The sequence below is a fragment of the Polistes canadensis genome, unplaced genomic scaffold (genome assembly GCF_001313835.1).
Source record: "Polistes canadensis isolate GaletaPanama2010 unplaced genomic scaffold, ASM131383v1 scaffold_52, whole genome shotgun sequence".
Classification (NCBI taxonomy): domain Eukaryota; kingdom Metazoa; phylum Arthropoda; class Insecta; order Hymenoptera; family Vespidae; genus Polistes; species Polistes canadensis.
The window spans coordinates 527,990-545,192 of NW_014569599.1; the positions used below are offsets into that span (position 1 = coordinate 527,990).

The 17,203-nt window shown below is 32.1% G+C and overlaps 1 protein-coding gene across 4 annotated transcripts in view; it reads right to left on the minus strand.

The window, feature by feature from the left end:
• Positions 1 to 3,208: 3,208 nt before the first annotated feature.
• LOC106785524 (voltage-gated potassium channel subunit beta-2) overlaps positions 3,209 to 17,203 on the minus strand; it is a 16,550-nt gene continuing 2,555 nt past the window's right edge. Inside the window, exons 1-9 of one of the 4 annotated variants that reach the window (XM_014746085.1) lie at positions 17,029 to 17,113; positions 11,689 to 11,909; positions 10,425 to 10,638; positions 7,406 to 7,533; positions 6,273 to 6,479; positions 6,037 to 6,134; positions 5,777 to 5,833; positions 5,383 to 5,589; positions 3,209 to 4,921 (exon numbers count right to left, since the gene is read on the minus strand). In XM_014746085.1, coding sequence (XP_014601571.1) covers positions 4,820 to 4,921; positions 5,383 to 5,589; positions 5,777 to 5,833; positions 6,037 to 6,134; positions 6,273 to 6,479; positions 7,406 to 7,533; positions 10,425 to 10,638; positions 11,689 to 11,878 — 1,203 coding nt within the window. In that variant the 5' untranslated portion in view covers positions 11,879 to 11,909; positions 17,029 to 17,113 and the 3' untranslated portion in view covers positions 3,209 to 4,819. Of the gene's footprint in view, positions 4,922 to 5,382; positions 5,590 to 5,776; positions 5,834 to 6,036; positions 6,135 to 6,272; positions 6,480 to 7,405; positions 7,534 to 10,424; positions 10,639 to 11,688; positions 11,910 to 14,051; positions 15,723 to 17,028; positions 17,114 to 17,203 lie in introns of those variants that run through there. The other 3 variants (XM_014746082.1, XM_014746084.1, XM_014746083.1) reach the window with 3 other exon arrangements.

The window sequence follows — 17,203 nt, forward strand, 5'->3', positions numbered from 1 at the left end:
GAAGAATAATAATAAAAATAATTCGATTTAGGTTTTTCATAATAATAAACAGTATCCTTTATTTTTATTGTTTCGTAATCGATGGCAACGAAGGGAGGAAAATCTTGACGCGGGTTTCTCGTCGTAATATAATAAATGAGAAAGGAGAAGAACAAAAAAAAATTAGAAGAGAAATAAAAAATTAATTCGCCTAATTCGATATATTCTACGTAATGTAATTTAATATTTAAATAGGTGTAAATCTCAGTGCCTAATAGAGAGAGAGAGAGAGAGAGAGAGGGAGAGGTATTTATTTATAGTTATATATCCTCGGATGCATTTAAAAACGTATTTATATTAATATGCATGTTAATTAAATTCAATTGATTGGTTGATTGGTGCACGAACGTGATGACGAGTATATTAGCGTGATTTTATAATGCGAGAAAGAGAGAGAGAGAGAGAGAGAGAGATATAGAAATAGAATGATAGTTGAATAGTAAAACATGCGAAACTTTGAATATAGTTAATAAAGTTTTGTTAAGAAAAAAAAGAAAAAAAGAAAAATTCGCTCATGACCGTTCTCAGACGAACGCTTGCTTCCCATATTTGGTTTCTTCGTAAATATTTTTTTTTGGTCTTCTTTATCCTTTTCCATTTTTAGTTTCTTTTTCTATTCCTTCGTTAGTTTCCTCTTTTCGTTCCTTTTTTCCACGTTCGACGGAACAATTTGATTCGTGTAAAGGAGTTGTAAAACGATATATAAAATAGAAATATCAACGTGAGCGACGGATAATATTTATTTACAGGGTGTATCCGATAATTGTGATCAATTTAGTTCATATAATTACGGATATTTGATGTTTATTTCGGATACATCCTGTATAACATCGTAATAATATTTTTTAATGATAAAGCGGCATTATCACGCTGATCGTTTTCTTTTTTAAAGCAACGATCTTTCATATATTTTATATTAAATATTATAACTTTTTATAAAAGAAAACTCTTTTGTTTTTTCTTGTTTTTTTTTTTTTTTTTGTTTCTTTAAACGTGCAACAATTATCCCATGTTCGTTAAACTTTTACGCGAGCAATCATCAGCAGCAGAGAGAGACAAGGCAGGCAAGATATAATTGTATAAGTATACGTATTTTACATGTGTGTGTGTGTGTAAGTAAGTCGAAGTATATATATATGTTACAGTCAAAGCCAGAAATCAGTCATTGCTAGTAATTCTTCGGCATTACTATGAATGCAAAGAGCAATACTAGATATTCTATAGAATATCAAAGTATTATGTTCGATGCTTAGGAAAAACTGGAAGTATTTTTCAATTTCCAACTTCGTCGGAAGGCGCTTTGCATTGTTAACAATGCTGAGGAATTACTAGCAATGATTGATTTCCGACTTTGACGGTAACATATATGTATATATATATACCTCTCTCTTCGAAGGCAAAAATTATGCTAATTGTAAATATATTAACTTATCTTCTTCTTCGATTCATTTTTTACTCTTCTAATTTATTTCTTTCTTTCTTTCTTTCATTCTTTCTGTCTTCTTCTTCTTCTTCTTCTTCTTCTTCGTTCATTCATTTTTTTTTCCTTTTCTTTTTATTTTATCTTTTTTTTTTTTTCCTTTTTTTTTTTTCATTATTTCTTTCGTAATATTATTCGCGTGCGCATTTAATTTATTTGTCATAGATTTCTAAAAAAAAAAATCCTCGCAAAGAAACTTAGCCGTGCTGAAATATATTATATCTCTAATCTAATCTATCGAAATTTTTGGACGAAAATAACGTGTTATCGTTATTATTGTCCACCCCCCCCCTCTTCCCCACTTCCCTCTCCTAATCATATAATCCTTTCTGTTTTTAAATTAAACTTCTTCTCCTCTTCTTTTTCATCTTTTTAATAAGTATCGTCCTATCTTTGTCGATTAAATCTGGGGGAGGGGGGAGTGGGGGAAAATCGGAATTTATATCCAAAAAAAGCTCAATGTATTATTATTATTATTATTATTATTATTATTAATATTATTATTATTATTTAAATAACGAAAGAAAAAAAGATTGGATCTCTTGTTGTTCTTGTTTTTTTGCTACGTATGTAGGTGGTACGTAAATATTGAATTACGAACGAGACTTAACTTGGTCCTAATTATTTTTTATACTCGAACGATGGTTTCTTTTTTTATTTTATTCCTTATTCCTTCCCCTTCTTCTTCTTCTTCTTCTTCTTCTTTATCTCATATCATTATTATTGACGCTAAAAATTAAAAAGCGCGTCTCTCCGTTGATTTTATTCATAATAATTTGAATATTTGATCTCTCTCTCTCTCTCTTTCTTTCTCTCCATAACGATTTTCCAACGAAAATCTTTTTTTTCCTTTTCGCAAAATATCCTCCTCCTCTACCACCACCTCCTCCTCCTTCGTTATACGTGTATTTACATAATTGTATATATAATTATAGCTCGGAACGAGCTCACGCATTAATCATTTTATTTATTTTATTTATATATATATATATATTTATAGATTTTATTTATTTATTTATTTATATATCTAATCATGTCAAAACGCAATTTTTTTAAAATCATCCCTTCGCGTTCATCCCCAATTTGATTAATAGGAATATTCTCGATTCATATATAGGAAACTATGTGGTAGTTAATTAGCTTATCATCATCAACGTTGTTGTTGTGGCATCGAAAATGGCAATCACACAAACGTCGTCTTTTATTTTTATTTTTTATTAACTCTTTTCTCTCTCCCCGCTCTCTCTTTTTTATTCTTTATCTTTAAAGATCAAATAACAATCCGATCTACTATTTTATAATAAAATCATAGCGATCTTTTATCGCGAGAGTGTCACAATGTTTACTGTGATTATTCACTTTTAATTATCACGGCTCTTCCGTATTTATTAATCGCATTATTAATTATTAATGAACTCCATTTCATTTGAATTTTATTTTCTTATTTTTATATCGTTAAACGTAGTTTTTTTTTTTCTTCTTTATTTTTTTTTTTTCATTTTTCAACCGAAATATTACGTGTTCTTTTAATTATTTTATTTGTTTGTTTTTTTTTTTATTATGAAAAAAGCGATAATAATAATCATCATCATCATCATCTTCATCTTCATCGTAATAATAATAATAATAATAATAATAATAATAATATTAATAATAACAATAATAATTACAATCATAATCATAGTAATTAGAATTATTATTATTATTATTATAGTATAAGAGTGTCTCGGACGTAATCGTAATATGATCTACGTGTAGTAATAATTTCTCTTAATAATTTTCTTCTTCTTCGTTTTTTATTTTATTTTGTCTTTTTCTAATAAATTTATTCTATTCCGTCTTTTCGTGTGTCTTACGTCGGTATGTCTCTTCTTCTTCTTCTTTTTCTTTGATTTTTTTTTTCCTTCATTATTTCATCAGACGGAATTTTTATTTCATAATTCGTCGCGATTAGAAAAATATTTGAAAAATAAAGCAGCGGCAAGAGTAATTTATTGTTAGCAGCGGCAGCAACAGCAGCGGCAGCAGCAATAATAGCAGCAACAGCATCATCATCATCATCATCATCATCATCATCATCATCATTATCATCATTAATCAGTATTATTATTTTTTAATAGAATAAGTGTTGTTGCTCGAACGCGATATCGTAATAATTGTTGTTCTCTCCCTTATTCTCTCTCTCTCTTTCTCTCTTTCTCTTTATCTTTTATCTTTATAATTTTAATTCGAAAGATGAAAAAGAGAGTAGGACGATATTGACAAGTTTATTTAAAAATTAGCGTGGGATGGCAAAACCGTGTATCGACGAACACTACGGTTTTATTGTTTTATTCTTTTCCTTCTTCCTTTTATTAATCTCTAAGAAGCTTATTTCTAAAGATTAAAAAAGAGAGAGAGAGAGAGAGAGGGAAACGTATTCGTTATCAGAGATAGTTTCCTGTTTTTAAACAATCAACCCTTTCTTCTACTTCTTTATTTGAATTTCTTCTTCTTTTCTATTTCCTGAATAATCTGAGGATCACAAAATTATTTTTTTTTGCCAACGAATTTCTTCTAACACCCTCGTTATCTCATTCTCTCTCTCTCTCTCTCCTTTTATCTCTCGAATTTTATTTTTCTCTTCTCGAAACCCTTATGAACGAGTATACGAAAGAGTTTGCGTGAGAGAGAAAGAGAGTGAGAGAGAAATGCAATAAATGCGCGGAAAGACAAATGTTTGTGTGTATGTGTGTGTGTGTATATAAGAGAGAAAGAAATATTATAACTTTCTCGGCAAATCGAAGGTATTGTCATCATCTCGTTATAAATGTCCATTATGACGACAACGTGCACCGGAACAACAAAACATAATCAGCCATTTATTGTTGTTGTTCTTCTTCTTTTTCTTCTTTAACCAAATCTTGTTTAATCATTTAATTTCTTCCTCTTCTATTATAATTCTCTTCCTTAAGATTTATTATATCACACATATCCGGTGGCGTCGAAGCATGGATATCATTATCATTAATATTATTATTATTATTATTATTATTATTATTATTATTATTATTATTTGTTGTTATTATTATTTAAACGTGTATCATAAATCGATGCGTCGTGCGTGTGTCGTATTTGCGTCATCATCATCATCTCACTGATCCCACCATAATCATTCCATGTTCATTGTATCTCGCAGAATGACAACTTGTTGTTCATCTCCTTTGTTTGTTCCTGGTCTTGGCTGTTACCACCCTCGCTTTTAGGGCTGCCACCCTCGTCTAAAGAGCCCCCACCACTGCCGGGGGGGCAAATCGATTGTCATCTAAGTGCCAGGGTCGACACCATCGGTGGCCGGGACGGTTTGTTATCGAGTATCCTCTCGATCTCGCTCATTACGGTCGCGTTTAGCTTTGGGATTAACTGAAATTCAAAGATATTTCAATCCTTTTATTTTGTTAATAAAGTTTACATTATATTATCGCCAATTTTTAATATCTAGATATATTATTTTTATCTATAGGAGGAAGGAAGAGGGGATGGGATGGGAAAAGAAAAGAAGAGAAAAATGTTTTATCACTTTCTTTTTTTTTTTTTGTCTTCTAAATATAGGGTATACTTCGAAAGGATGAATACGATAATTATTAACACCTCGAATAATACCCCTTTGTTATTTTTATACTTCGTATAAATATATACGAGACACGTTGTCGAAACGTTCGATTTTTAAAAGAAAAGAAAAAAAAACATATATATAAGAATTCGTATTACGTTCTAGTTTAAAGGGGTTTTATTCTACACGCGATGTTATATATTTTCTTAGGATTTTTTTTTTAATCTATATAATCTGAGTGACGCGATAATCATTGCGACATATATTTTACCTGTAAACTCTGAAGGCTCTCATACAGTTGATCTGTATTTGACGCACCGAGGAGAAGGCACTGAACACTTTCATTCTTGAGAGACCACGCGATGGCTAATTGTCCGAATGAACATCCGAGCCTTTCGGCAAGTGCACAGACGTCCCTTAATTTATCCGAATATTTCCGCGTTTCCTCGTCCGCCGATTTGTCCTTCCATGCGTATTCCTACAAAATGTAACAATTCGTATATTCAATATATTCCTATATACATATATTTATTTTTTCTAATTTTTCTTTTTTATTTTTTTATTAAATTTTATATATATATATATCCACACGAACATCTAACACATTCGATCCCTACCGTAAAATAATATAATAATAATCGAAACGTTTAACGATTAAAACGCACCTCCTTATACAAAGACTGCGTTTCATCTTCCGTCCAACTGAAGGAAGAATACTTATTCTGAAATTAAATTAACAACTTTCTGAATCGATCGAGAAAGATGAAATAGTAGTAGTAGTAGTAGTAGTAGAAGTAGAAATAGAAATAGAATTAGTTGAGGAATAAGGAAAGATTCAAGAGAGAAGAAAGGAAGGAAATAGTAAAAGAGGAGTATTTTAAGGGGGATTAGTTACCAAGGTTCGATATAGTGAGCTCGAGTTTACCTTGTAAGAGGACCTTGAGAGGAAGGACACTCCACAATCTTCCGGCTTGGATGATACCATTCCGATGGTGACCGTGGACCATGCCATTAAACCGACACCTAAAGCAAATTACAACAAAAAACCTTAAGTAAACCTCAAGTATACAGTTTTTTAGGATTAATAATTTTGGATGTTATAAAGTTAATATATATATATGATCAAATATTTATTCGTTATAAATAGTAATTAAGGTTTACCAATTTTATTGTACAATTCCGGCATATATAGTTCAGGTTTCTCTCTATAGAAAAGATGATATTCGGCTTGTTCGACAATCGGGGTGACACAATTGAATTGTCGACAATTCGTATAGGCCTCCATGATCTCAACGGGAGACCATCGTGACGTACCCCAGTACATTACCCAGCCTTTGCTTATCACGTAATTCATAGCTCGTACTATCTCTGAAAAGAGAACGTGTAAACAGATGTTATAAGAAGAGATTATCGAGGTGTTACGATTATTATCATTTTATGTTAGTCGTCTTTGTCGTTCTACTTGTCTTTTTCGTCATTGTGTCATTAAACGTGTCGTAAATGCGTTTCTCAATTTTTTTTTCTTTCTTTTTTGTTTGATAAATAACACGTGAATGATCGATCGATTGGAAAATTTGTATTTTTCCCTGTCACAATTTTTCCTTTTACAAACGTTATAAAAATGATCGATAACACTTTGAAATTTCGTAAAACATTATTTTATCTATTTTTATTCTCGTGAACAAAATTTCTTTTACTTTTACCTCTTTCATTTTATATATCGCAAGATGAAAAATTCATATGTAGAAAATATTCGACGCAATAATATTTAGAAATTTTTTAACAAATCATTTTTTTTTCCCCGCGTGTAAAAGCAAAGAGTAATGGTTAAAGTATACCGGAAGAAATTCCTCTCATTGAAAGTAACAAACCTATTTATAACCACTACCTAGTATTCGTATTTATATCTCACATTTAGAACGCATTCGTGCGTAATTTTACGATCCTCTTATACACAAACCCTCCCCTTTCCCCTATCCCCCTATCACCCTATTTCTTACAGTCATTACAAATTTACGAGATCTTAATATACTCAGATTTTTACAGTTTTTTTTTTCTTGATGATTTTTACGATTACGATTAGTAGTAGTAGTAAAAAAAAAGTTATCCGAATAAAATCTAAATTATTCGCTTGATAATCGATCGTTAGTTGCGAATAAAGTCGAGTAGAATTTTCTAAGAATCTCACACGGAAAAAGAAATAAAATAAAAGAAAGGGAGAGAGAGGGGCGGGGTGGAAGAAAACGAGTACAGGTGAAATCGATAGAATATGGAACGTTTGTCTCAAAGCTTACCTTCCATCGGACACATTGGATCGACTTTGTGAATCATGACGATATCGATGTAGGACAGCTGCAACCTGACCAAGGACGCTTGCACAGATTCGATAATGTGCTTACGTGATAGTCCTCGTCCCTCTGTCCTGTCAAAAATGATTCATTTTTTTAAACATATTAATTCTAAAGATGAGACATTTAAAACGATCGTTGTTAATGTAATACACACACACTGTTGAGATGAAAATATACTACTTACGTACAAATCAAAGATAACATGATTGAATGAGAAAGAGAGAGAGAGATACCTGGTGTGCAACGTATTTGAAAACGTTCAATGGTTGTTAATCATTTTTCTTAGATTTTTCATCCTAAATCTTTTAACGTTTCAATGCAATTTTAATAAATACGTCAAAGTGTATCACCGATGGTATACACGGCCTGAACGAAAAGTTTAATCGTCGAGAAAATGATTGTTTATTTTTCTACAAGAGAATCATTGGAATTTATCCAAGCACTCTCCCCTATTGTTTTCTAACGATCATACGGAACTTGAATATAGAAAATGATAAAAAAAAATGAAAAGAAAAAGAAAACGAAAGGAAAAAGTTAATAGCAAAAGAAACATAAGGGTGCACACATAGGCATACGTGTGAAAGAAATAAAGAAAGAAAGAAAGGGGGAAAAAGAAGAAGAAGAAAAAAATAAAAAGAAACGTTAAAAACACACAACGGGGAGAAAGAGAAAAATAGTCAAGTTAAAATCTTTCTCACACATCGATCGCATTCAGCCGCGACCTCCTTTTGTCGTGTTTCTTTTCTCTGGTTGTATATATATATATGACATACACGTATTTCATATCTTTTGTCGAGAAAAGGCTCGTGCATTGAAACGAGCCCTTCTCACATCACCGAGGCCAACGTGGTGGAACGTTTTAAACTGGACAGTTCGTGGACAACAATAAGCTTTCGCAAAGCCTTTCAAGCATACGTGTGAGAAAAAGTATTAAACGGATAGGCAGATGAACAGACAGACAGACAGACAGGACAGGCAGACAGATAAGAGGTATATAAAGAGAGAGAGAGAGAGAGAAAGACTATGTATGTGATTTTTCACATAGAAAACTTTCCTTGCATCTCTCTCTCTCTCTCTTTTTATTTTTCTTTCTTTCTTTTATCTTCACCATTCGAAGAACACAAAAGTATAGTCAATGGTTTAACACACTTCATATTCTATTCGTATATTCGGTTTGACATACATTGTATATGTACGGTACATACATTATTACATATATATATACATATATAGATTGGTATATACATACACACACATATTTATGTGTGCGGTTATCAGCGCGTGCGACCTGACATTCGGTCGTACTACTTTCCACCCCCTAAGCTGTACGATCGAACGCGTTTACACCACTGGAATTTGTTCTACTTGGTATCGAATAGAACGAGGAGACATATCTTTGTATGTATGTATGTATGTATGTATTCATATATATATATATATATATATATATATATATGAGTAGGTATGTATTTTACGTGGGCTAATTCCCCCGTTATGCGCGAATTGTTTCTCAGTTCTCTTCTCTATTGTTTTCTCTAGGGCCACTTTTATCAAATACACTTTGCCGTGTATCGTCAATTATTATTATTACTCGACGTATTATTTTTTTGTTAAACGTCGATTGTTTATTTAAACACTGTTATCTTTTTTTCTTCTTTTTTTTTTTTTTTTTATTTCTACGCGTGATCATTCTTTTTTCTTTTTATTATTATTGCTGTGCTGTGCGAGAGAAATGTTATTTGAAATTTAGTTTTTTCATTTTATTGTTGTTGTTTGTTTTTTATTTTTTTTTCTACAAAAATTTTACGCGACGTCAAATTGAAAAAAAAAAAAAAAAATATATAAATCGAATGCGGAGAGATATAGTTCGTGTTACGTTCGATTAGAATTATTATTTGTTCGTTTTTCTTTTATTGTATAGTTTAAAAAAAAAAATGTGTGCTTCAACGCGAACGAATTTATCGCGAAACTAAAGTCGAAAGAAAATTCACGAAGAACGTTGTCGTTACGTTTTGTTAATAACATTTTCCACCCCCTACCCTCCATCAAATTTCTCAATAATTCAATAATAATGACGTAGACAATTTTTATCTTTTATCTTTCGGTCTCACCATCCGTGTATACAAATATTATTAACGACGATTAAAAAACATAAAGAAAAAACGTGCGAGTAGGGGGTGGGGTGGAGGGAAGGAGAAAAATAAAAAGGATGCATAGGAAAAATTTCAAAAAAAAGAAGTCAATATCCTTCATTATCATCATCATCATCGTAGTAATACAAAAAAAAACTTGTATTCTCTGTTTCTCTTGGAAATTCTTTCCGGGTTTACGAGCAGGATCAAAACGAATTTTCCCAACAGTGTCCTGGACGAAAAGTATGCCCTAATTAAAATCGACACTTTTGTTGTACTATCCTTGCTTTCTCACATACACATAGACATCTCTCTCTCTCTCTCTCTCTCATTCTCTCTCTTTCGTTCTTTCTTCCTCCCGTACGTTTCCAAAGTCAATTACGGAGTTAACTTTCGAGCTAACGTGCAACAGCTTTCGTAGGGTATCCCTTTCTCTCGATTTAATTACCGTATCGTTTAAAAGTCCACGTTCGAGATAACGAGGAAGTTTTTCAAACATTCAGTTTAAAAAAGTTTCTACGATTTTTGTTTTTTTTCTTCTTCTTATCATTGAATAAAATCGATAGAAAAAAAGAAAAAGAAAGAGAAAAAAAAATAAAGGAAAGAAAGATTTATGCAAATTGTTAGATTATATGCAACGAAATAAATAAAAACTTTTGTTTGGGCAAACAAATTTTTGTATACGAAACACGATAATAAGTTTATCGTAGAAAAGTATTATCGAATTATTTCATATATATATATGAGGGAATAAGTAATGTACAATTATGAAAAGAAAAAGTGTGTATGTGCCGTGCGTGTGTACACGTGTGTTAGAAAATTTGTCTTACTTCGTGTTCCAATATATTTTCGTCGTAACGACGTAGCTCGAACGGTTCCATGCACGTCGCAATAAAATCCGACCGAATTGTATTTCGGCACGATGACCGCTATGCGCTTCGCTCAAATCGAACACATTGATGCCACTGTCGTATGCAAGTGCAACGACGGCTTCGGCGGTTTCCTCGTTGCCGCATCCCCCAACACCAAAGGTGGTCCAAGTACCTAATAAAATAACCAATACATAACACTACGATTAATAATTTACAATTAAATCGTTGGGAATTTGTCAATTAGAAATTAATTTACGCGATTTTTATATATATATATATATATATATATTATTTTTTTTTTATAACAATTGCGTGAAAACAACTTTTGACGTACAATAAATATTTCGTAACGTTGTTATTTCTAATTGCCATCAAAAAGTATACATTTGTTAATAACATATTTGTATTATTTCATAAAACGAACAAATTGTTATCGTTGGTCGTTGATTCGTCAGGTTTCGAAAATGTATTCCGATCAAATAAATAAATAAATAAATAAAATATAATTCAAATATTTTTCATGTACAAAGTAAGATCGATAGATGATGTTACCGCGATGGTCGAGTTTGTAAAATGAAAGTTCGATAGGAAAATGTCGAGTTCGCGAGATATCGAGAAAAAAAAGAAAAACAAGAAAAAAAAAAAAGGGAACATCGAAAGGCGTGAATTTTATTTGACAATTCCTATTATAATCGAACGGTATCGCGAAGCGTATATACGATAACGATTACTCGATACGTTCGTTTTCATTTTCATCTTTTAGGTTTATTTTTTTTTTCCATCCCCTTCCTCCCATCAAATTAATCAACATTCGTACAGTTATTCTTAGTACGAGAACTTTTTTATAACACGTTTCAATAAATATATTATATATTAGTTTTTAATTCGTACCACGGTTCAAATATTTATAATACATGGTACATTTTTAAAAACATAGATATTCTTATACATTTATTTTATATTATATTAAGAAGAGGGGGGGGGAGAAAAAATTTCTTATAAATAAATAAATGATTTTAACGATATTGACGTATGACAAGCAAGCAAACAAGCAACGAATGTAAACGTTGCTTTAAAGTATCGAACAAGAGTAAAATAAATAAAAAAAGAAAAAAAAGTCACGTAGGAAGAAACGAGATAGAAAAAAAAGAATAAGAATGAAAAACAGATAATAAGATAAAAAAAAAAGAAATAAAAAGAAATTCGATAGTGGTCTTCTTACCTAATCCAACATTGGAAACACGTAGACCACTTTTTCCCAAGTTGCGATAACGAATACCTGGCGATGGATGCTGTAAACGTTGCGCTTGTGCAGCAATGCAGCTAGTCAGTAGCTGTTCTTTCGTTCCTGCTGTGTTGCTGCAGTGCACTCCTGTCTCCGCACCACCACCACCGCCGTTGAACTCTTCCATGCAATCCAAACTGGCTATGGGTGCGCGACACCTGCGACAAATTCACCAAGAAGACGACATGTCCCAATGAACAAACAAAAATAACATAATTATCTTCGTTTTATCATAATGACAATTTTTAACGAAGAGAGAGAGAGAGAAGGAAGATTTTTTCCTATTTTTTTGTTTCAAAGCATCGCAAAATACCATACACGATGGAAATATTTCGATTGTACTTCCCAACTTTTTTCTAACGCACGAGAATAACTTTATGCAAATCTTTTGTTCTCGAACTTCTCGTTTTTTCCGATTGGAAACGTTTAAAAAAAAATTACCCATGCATTTAAAGCTACAAGCTCAGAATAAATTTCTTGACAAGTAACATTACAAAATTCTTCGATATATTTTTTCGACATAATTATTTTCTTATTAACGATAACACTCTTGTGTGAGAAAGTTTTTATTTGGAATAAGATTCTTTGGCAATAAGCAACGATATAACAAATCATAAACAACGATGAGAACTATGATGATAAAACAACAATAGCAACAACTATAACAAACAACGACAATGCAACGACAATGCAACGATTTAAAGCTCCGTAATACGTTTTTGTAAAATAAAAAAAATATCCTCATCAGAGTATCAGAAGCATATTACTACTCTCAAAGATGAGACTATGATCTATATGCGCAGTCAGTCGGTCACTTTTCCAAATTGGATAACTTTTTTTTCTTCTCTTCTTTTTCATTTTATTTTTATTTGAAACTCTTAAAACAAAGTTCTTTGAGATAATGCTTTTTCTACGTATACCATTCAAACGAATTAAAATTCATTGAGATTAATGGAATAACGAGATTACTTTTTTACAATTTCGAATATAAAATGTCGACAATTATTTGTCTCATCGATGTTACATAATATATTTAATTACTTATACAACATTTATCAAATATTTAAGATAAAAGTATGTTTTTAATTTTAAAAAGTGTTCGAATATTTTTACTGACTTTGTATATAATAAAATATAAAAGTATATACATTTAATATATATACAACGTTTATTGAAAAAGTTTTGCTCGAATGAGAAAACACGACGAAAGATATATACAAGATTTTTCTTAAAGTTCTATACATATATCTTTAATTTTCCTTTTTTTACCGTCTCCCGTCGTTGTATACGTCAATATATCAAACGTTCTATATACAGTATACATATATAAAAATATATATATATATAAAAGAATAGGTAAGAAAACAAATCAAATAAAAAAGGGATGTACTTTACTAAAAGGTTTTTTTCTTTCATTTTAATAAAAAAAAGAAAGTGATAAATGAAGATGCTCGATTACGTATGTGTATGTCTATGTCTATGTGTATGATTTATGCATTTTTGTTGTTGCATAAAAGATAGAGTAAAGTAAAACGCGGGACTCGTCGTCGTGGTTGTTAGATTATGTTTGTGCCCCTTTAAAGTCCGGGACTACCGCAAGGACTCCAATGTGGGTCACCAGCGCGGAAAACGATACCTACGTTCTTTATTATTCGTTCAGGACGTATTTAAGCGATGCTCTCCTCTCTCTCTCTCTTTCTCTTTCTCTCTTTCTCTTTTTCTCTTTCTCCCTTTTACTTTTTTCTTTTTATTATTCAAGCTGATACAACACACACGTTGCGCCGAGAACCTAAGCTAAAATCCCACCTCTCCTTTTTCTAAAACATTTCTATTCGGATGTCCAGAATTTACAAGTGTATATGCGTGCGTGGGTGTGTGTATGAATCTGTGTCATTTTAAAATCCATCATACATCTATTTTCGTCAGTTGTGTGTCTCCATATCTTCTTGATAGTTTCATTTTCATTCAATGTTTCTTTTTTTTAATTGAAATCATCCTTCTTTCTCTTCCTATTGTTTCTTTTCTTTTTATTTATTAATTATCGATATACTTAGAAAAAAATGTATATGAAAAATGTTTGGTAGAAAAAAGAAAGATTAGTTTGCGTATCTTTTTTTCTTTTTTTTTTTGAATCATATTATTATAATGCGTATAAAAATCGAAAATCGATTGATTTCAATTTATTTCTATTCCATTTTCTCTCCCTTTGTGCGATGTTATTATCAATGGGAACGGATTTAGGATCTAAGGAAAATTCGTTTTTCGAATCGAGACGACGAGTCCATCGTAGAATAACTTACCGATAAATCGTTGGCAGTGGATAAGAATCGTCGTCCTCCATGCTGCTGTTCGTATTCGCGTTGTTATTCGTATCATTTCCCCCGGTCGACGTATTTGCGAGATTGCAGAGCATTAGTCGTGACATTACTTACGACAACTAATTTGCTCAATTTGTGTCCGTGATCGGGTGGGCCACCCACGAAGATTCAATCTTATTCTTTTTCTTTTTTTCTATTTTTCTCTTTTTTTATCTATCAGTTTGGATCGTCTCGTGAAACCGATGAGATAGATTTTTCTCTCTCACGAAAAAAGGAGGAAACAAAAATTGGCTTAATTGAATTAATTTTTAATTTTATAATATGCGAGATTTTCTCGTGATGTTTATTAATCCACGCGTAACGTTAACACGCTTTGTTTTATATATTTTTTTTTATTAGGCACTAGTTTCTCCCCTTCTCTCAATTAATATATTCTTTTTCCAACTGAATTTTTGTTTTATTTTTCTTCCCCCCCTCTGTCTTACCACTTCCCATTCCTTTCTATTTCTTTTTTATATTCTTCTATCTCACGCTTATTCCCATGTGTGTTTTTCTTCCTTATTACTTTATTTATAATCGAATAACTTCTTACCTTAGGCACCTCGTATTTTTGTTTTTGGTATCGCTTTTTTTTTTTTTATTTTTATTTTTTATTTTTATACGTTTTAAAAAGAGATAAAAGCTCGTTCGGTTTCGGCTTTTCAACCGAACGTGTCGCGTTCCCAGCTGAGGGATATGATATTCGTACATATACACATAACACACACGTATATTATTAATATATACGTATCGTCAACATTGTTACGCGCTTGCTTGCTTGCTTATTCCTCGATATACATGAAAATCATAATAATTTCTGATTCAGTAATGTGCGCGTGACTTATCCTATTCATTTAAGTATATATATATATATCATATATATATATATATATTTATATGAATACTCTTCTCTTTCTTTTTTCTTTTTTTATTTTATTTAAATTTAAATTTTTCTAATTAATGAGAGAATGATCGATATGAACGTTGGATATGTGTGTCTAAATCCGAGATGTGTATATTATTCCGAGCCGAATATTAAATTGGCCCTTTTTTTTCTTTCTCTATTTTTTTTTTGGTTTTAAATATAAATCGAGCTAATAACGCGTCGTCGCAAACCACCACTACCTATTTTCCTCCCTAATTTTCTTTTGACTTTTCCGTTTCTTCTTCGTTCACTTTTTCCTTCCTTTCTATCGAGGTTTCTTCCTTAACTCTCCTTGTCTTATTCGCCAGCTCGACCGATCCAGGAAACCTGCTCCTGGTGCACCTCCACTTCCACCACCACCACCTCCACCACCACAACCACCACCACCACCACCACCACCTCTCTTCGATACCAACACCGAATCCAGCTCCAGTTTCGAAATGATTAATACCAATGGGTATTCCTTCAATCAATTTTCTCAAAGAATATGATACAACAGGATATATTAGGACAGATTACTATTCCTATGTAAAAACTCGCGAGATTAGGATAATCGTTAAATGCATAAACCACGCGATTCCAAGTATCATTCTCTCCTTGTACTTGGACAAAATTTCTTTTTTTTTTTTCTTTTTTATTTTCCTCTCTTTTCCTTATTCTTATTTGAAGATATATTAATATATCTTTCTCCTTCTTTCTTTCCTAATTTTTTCTTTTCTATACGTTTGTCATTTATTTCATTCGCGTACACCTTTTTATTCTTCACTTTTTAATTGAAATTTTTACCTCTCTTTTTCACACGAGTCGATCGAATATTTAATTCGTTTCATTTAGAGAAGAGTAAAACTATATATATAGAATTCATCTGGCCGATATAATACGCGATATGATACACGATTTGATTTTTGTCTTTCTCTCAAAAATGGATTTATATATTATATAGTATATATATATATATGTATATGTATATACGATTTCATATATTGCTCGTTACCCGCGAACGATGTTATATATTATTTTTCCTCTCTCTCTCTCTCTCTCTCTCTCTCTCTCTCTCCCTTCTTTCTTCTTTGGGGTCAGGGGGAGGAGGGTATATTTTTTTTAAATCTCTTATTTCTTTTCTTTTCTATTTTTTTCCCTCTTTCTTTCTTTCTTTCTTTCTTTCTTTTTTTTAATATATTTTTTTTTCTTTCCTTTGCCTTTCCTTTAAATATGAACGAACACGATGGAACCAACACCGGTTAGAGTAAAATGAATAAAGTAGCACACCCAAAAATTCGTTACGATGATGAATAACGACAATGAAGAAGAAGAAGAAGAAGAATTAGAAGAAGAAAACAAAAATGAAAAAAGGAACAGAAAATATTCGTAGAAACGGGGGTTCCGAGAGACGTGCGGCGAGTGTCGTGCACCCTGCGCGGTAGGCAACACTGCACACACTCCGCTCGTTTCGACTCGCCTCGAGATAGAAGCCGCCGTTAACACCCTCCTACCAACCCACCCACCCCTACCACCACCACCACCTCCTTTCCGCCCTTTCCTTTCCACCACCAACACCACCCCCTTCTCCTCTCGCTACTCGGTGGTGCTGGTGCTGCTGCTGGTGCTGGTGCTGCTACCGTTTCTCTTGGTGGGGAGGGTTGTTAGGTAGGTAGGGTGAGGAAAGGAGGGTTGTTTCTCACACAGGAATCTGCGTGGGTGCTTCGTCGTCGTCGTCGTCGTCGTCGACTTTCCCGACGACGATCGAGAAGGGTTTGTGTGCGCGCGTCGTTGTCCTCAGTCGATTCTTCGAGTTCTACTCTCTCATTCTCTCATTCTCTCATTCTCTCTTTCTCTCTTTTCCTATCTCAAAAATCTTTCTTTCGAGTTTCGAGAGGATACCTTTTATACGTACTTCACTACTAGTAGTGTACTACTATATACTTGACTACCACTACAATTAAAAGTCTAACTACCATTACTGCTACCACTACTACTATTACTACTACTACTTACCCCTTCTCAAGTTCCAAGCAGGTAAATTCATATACAAGCCCGTTTGAAAAATAAAAGTCTAACTAATCTAATCTCTTCTTCTTATAGGGATGTTACTGACGGAAATGAATAATAAATAAAAGAGATATAAATATATATGTATGTATAAAAATATATATATATATATATATATATA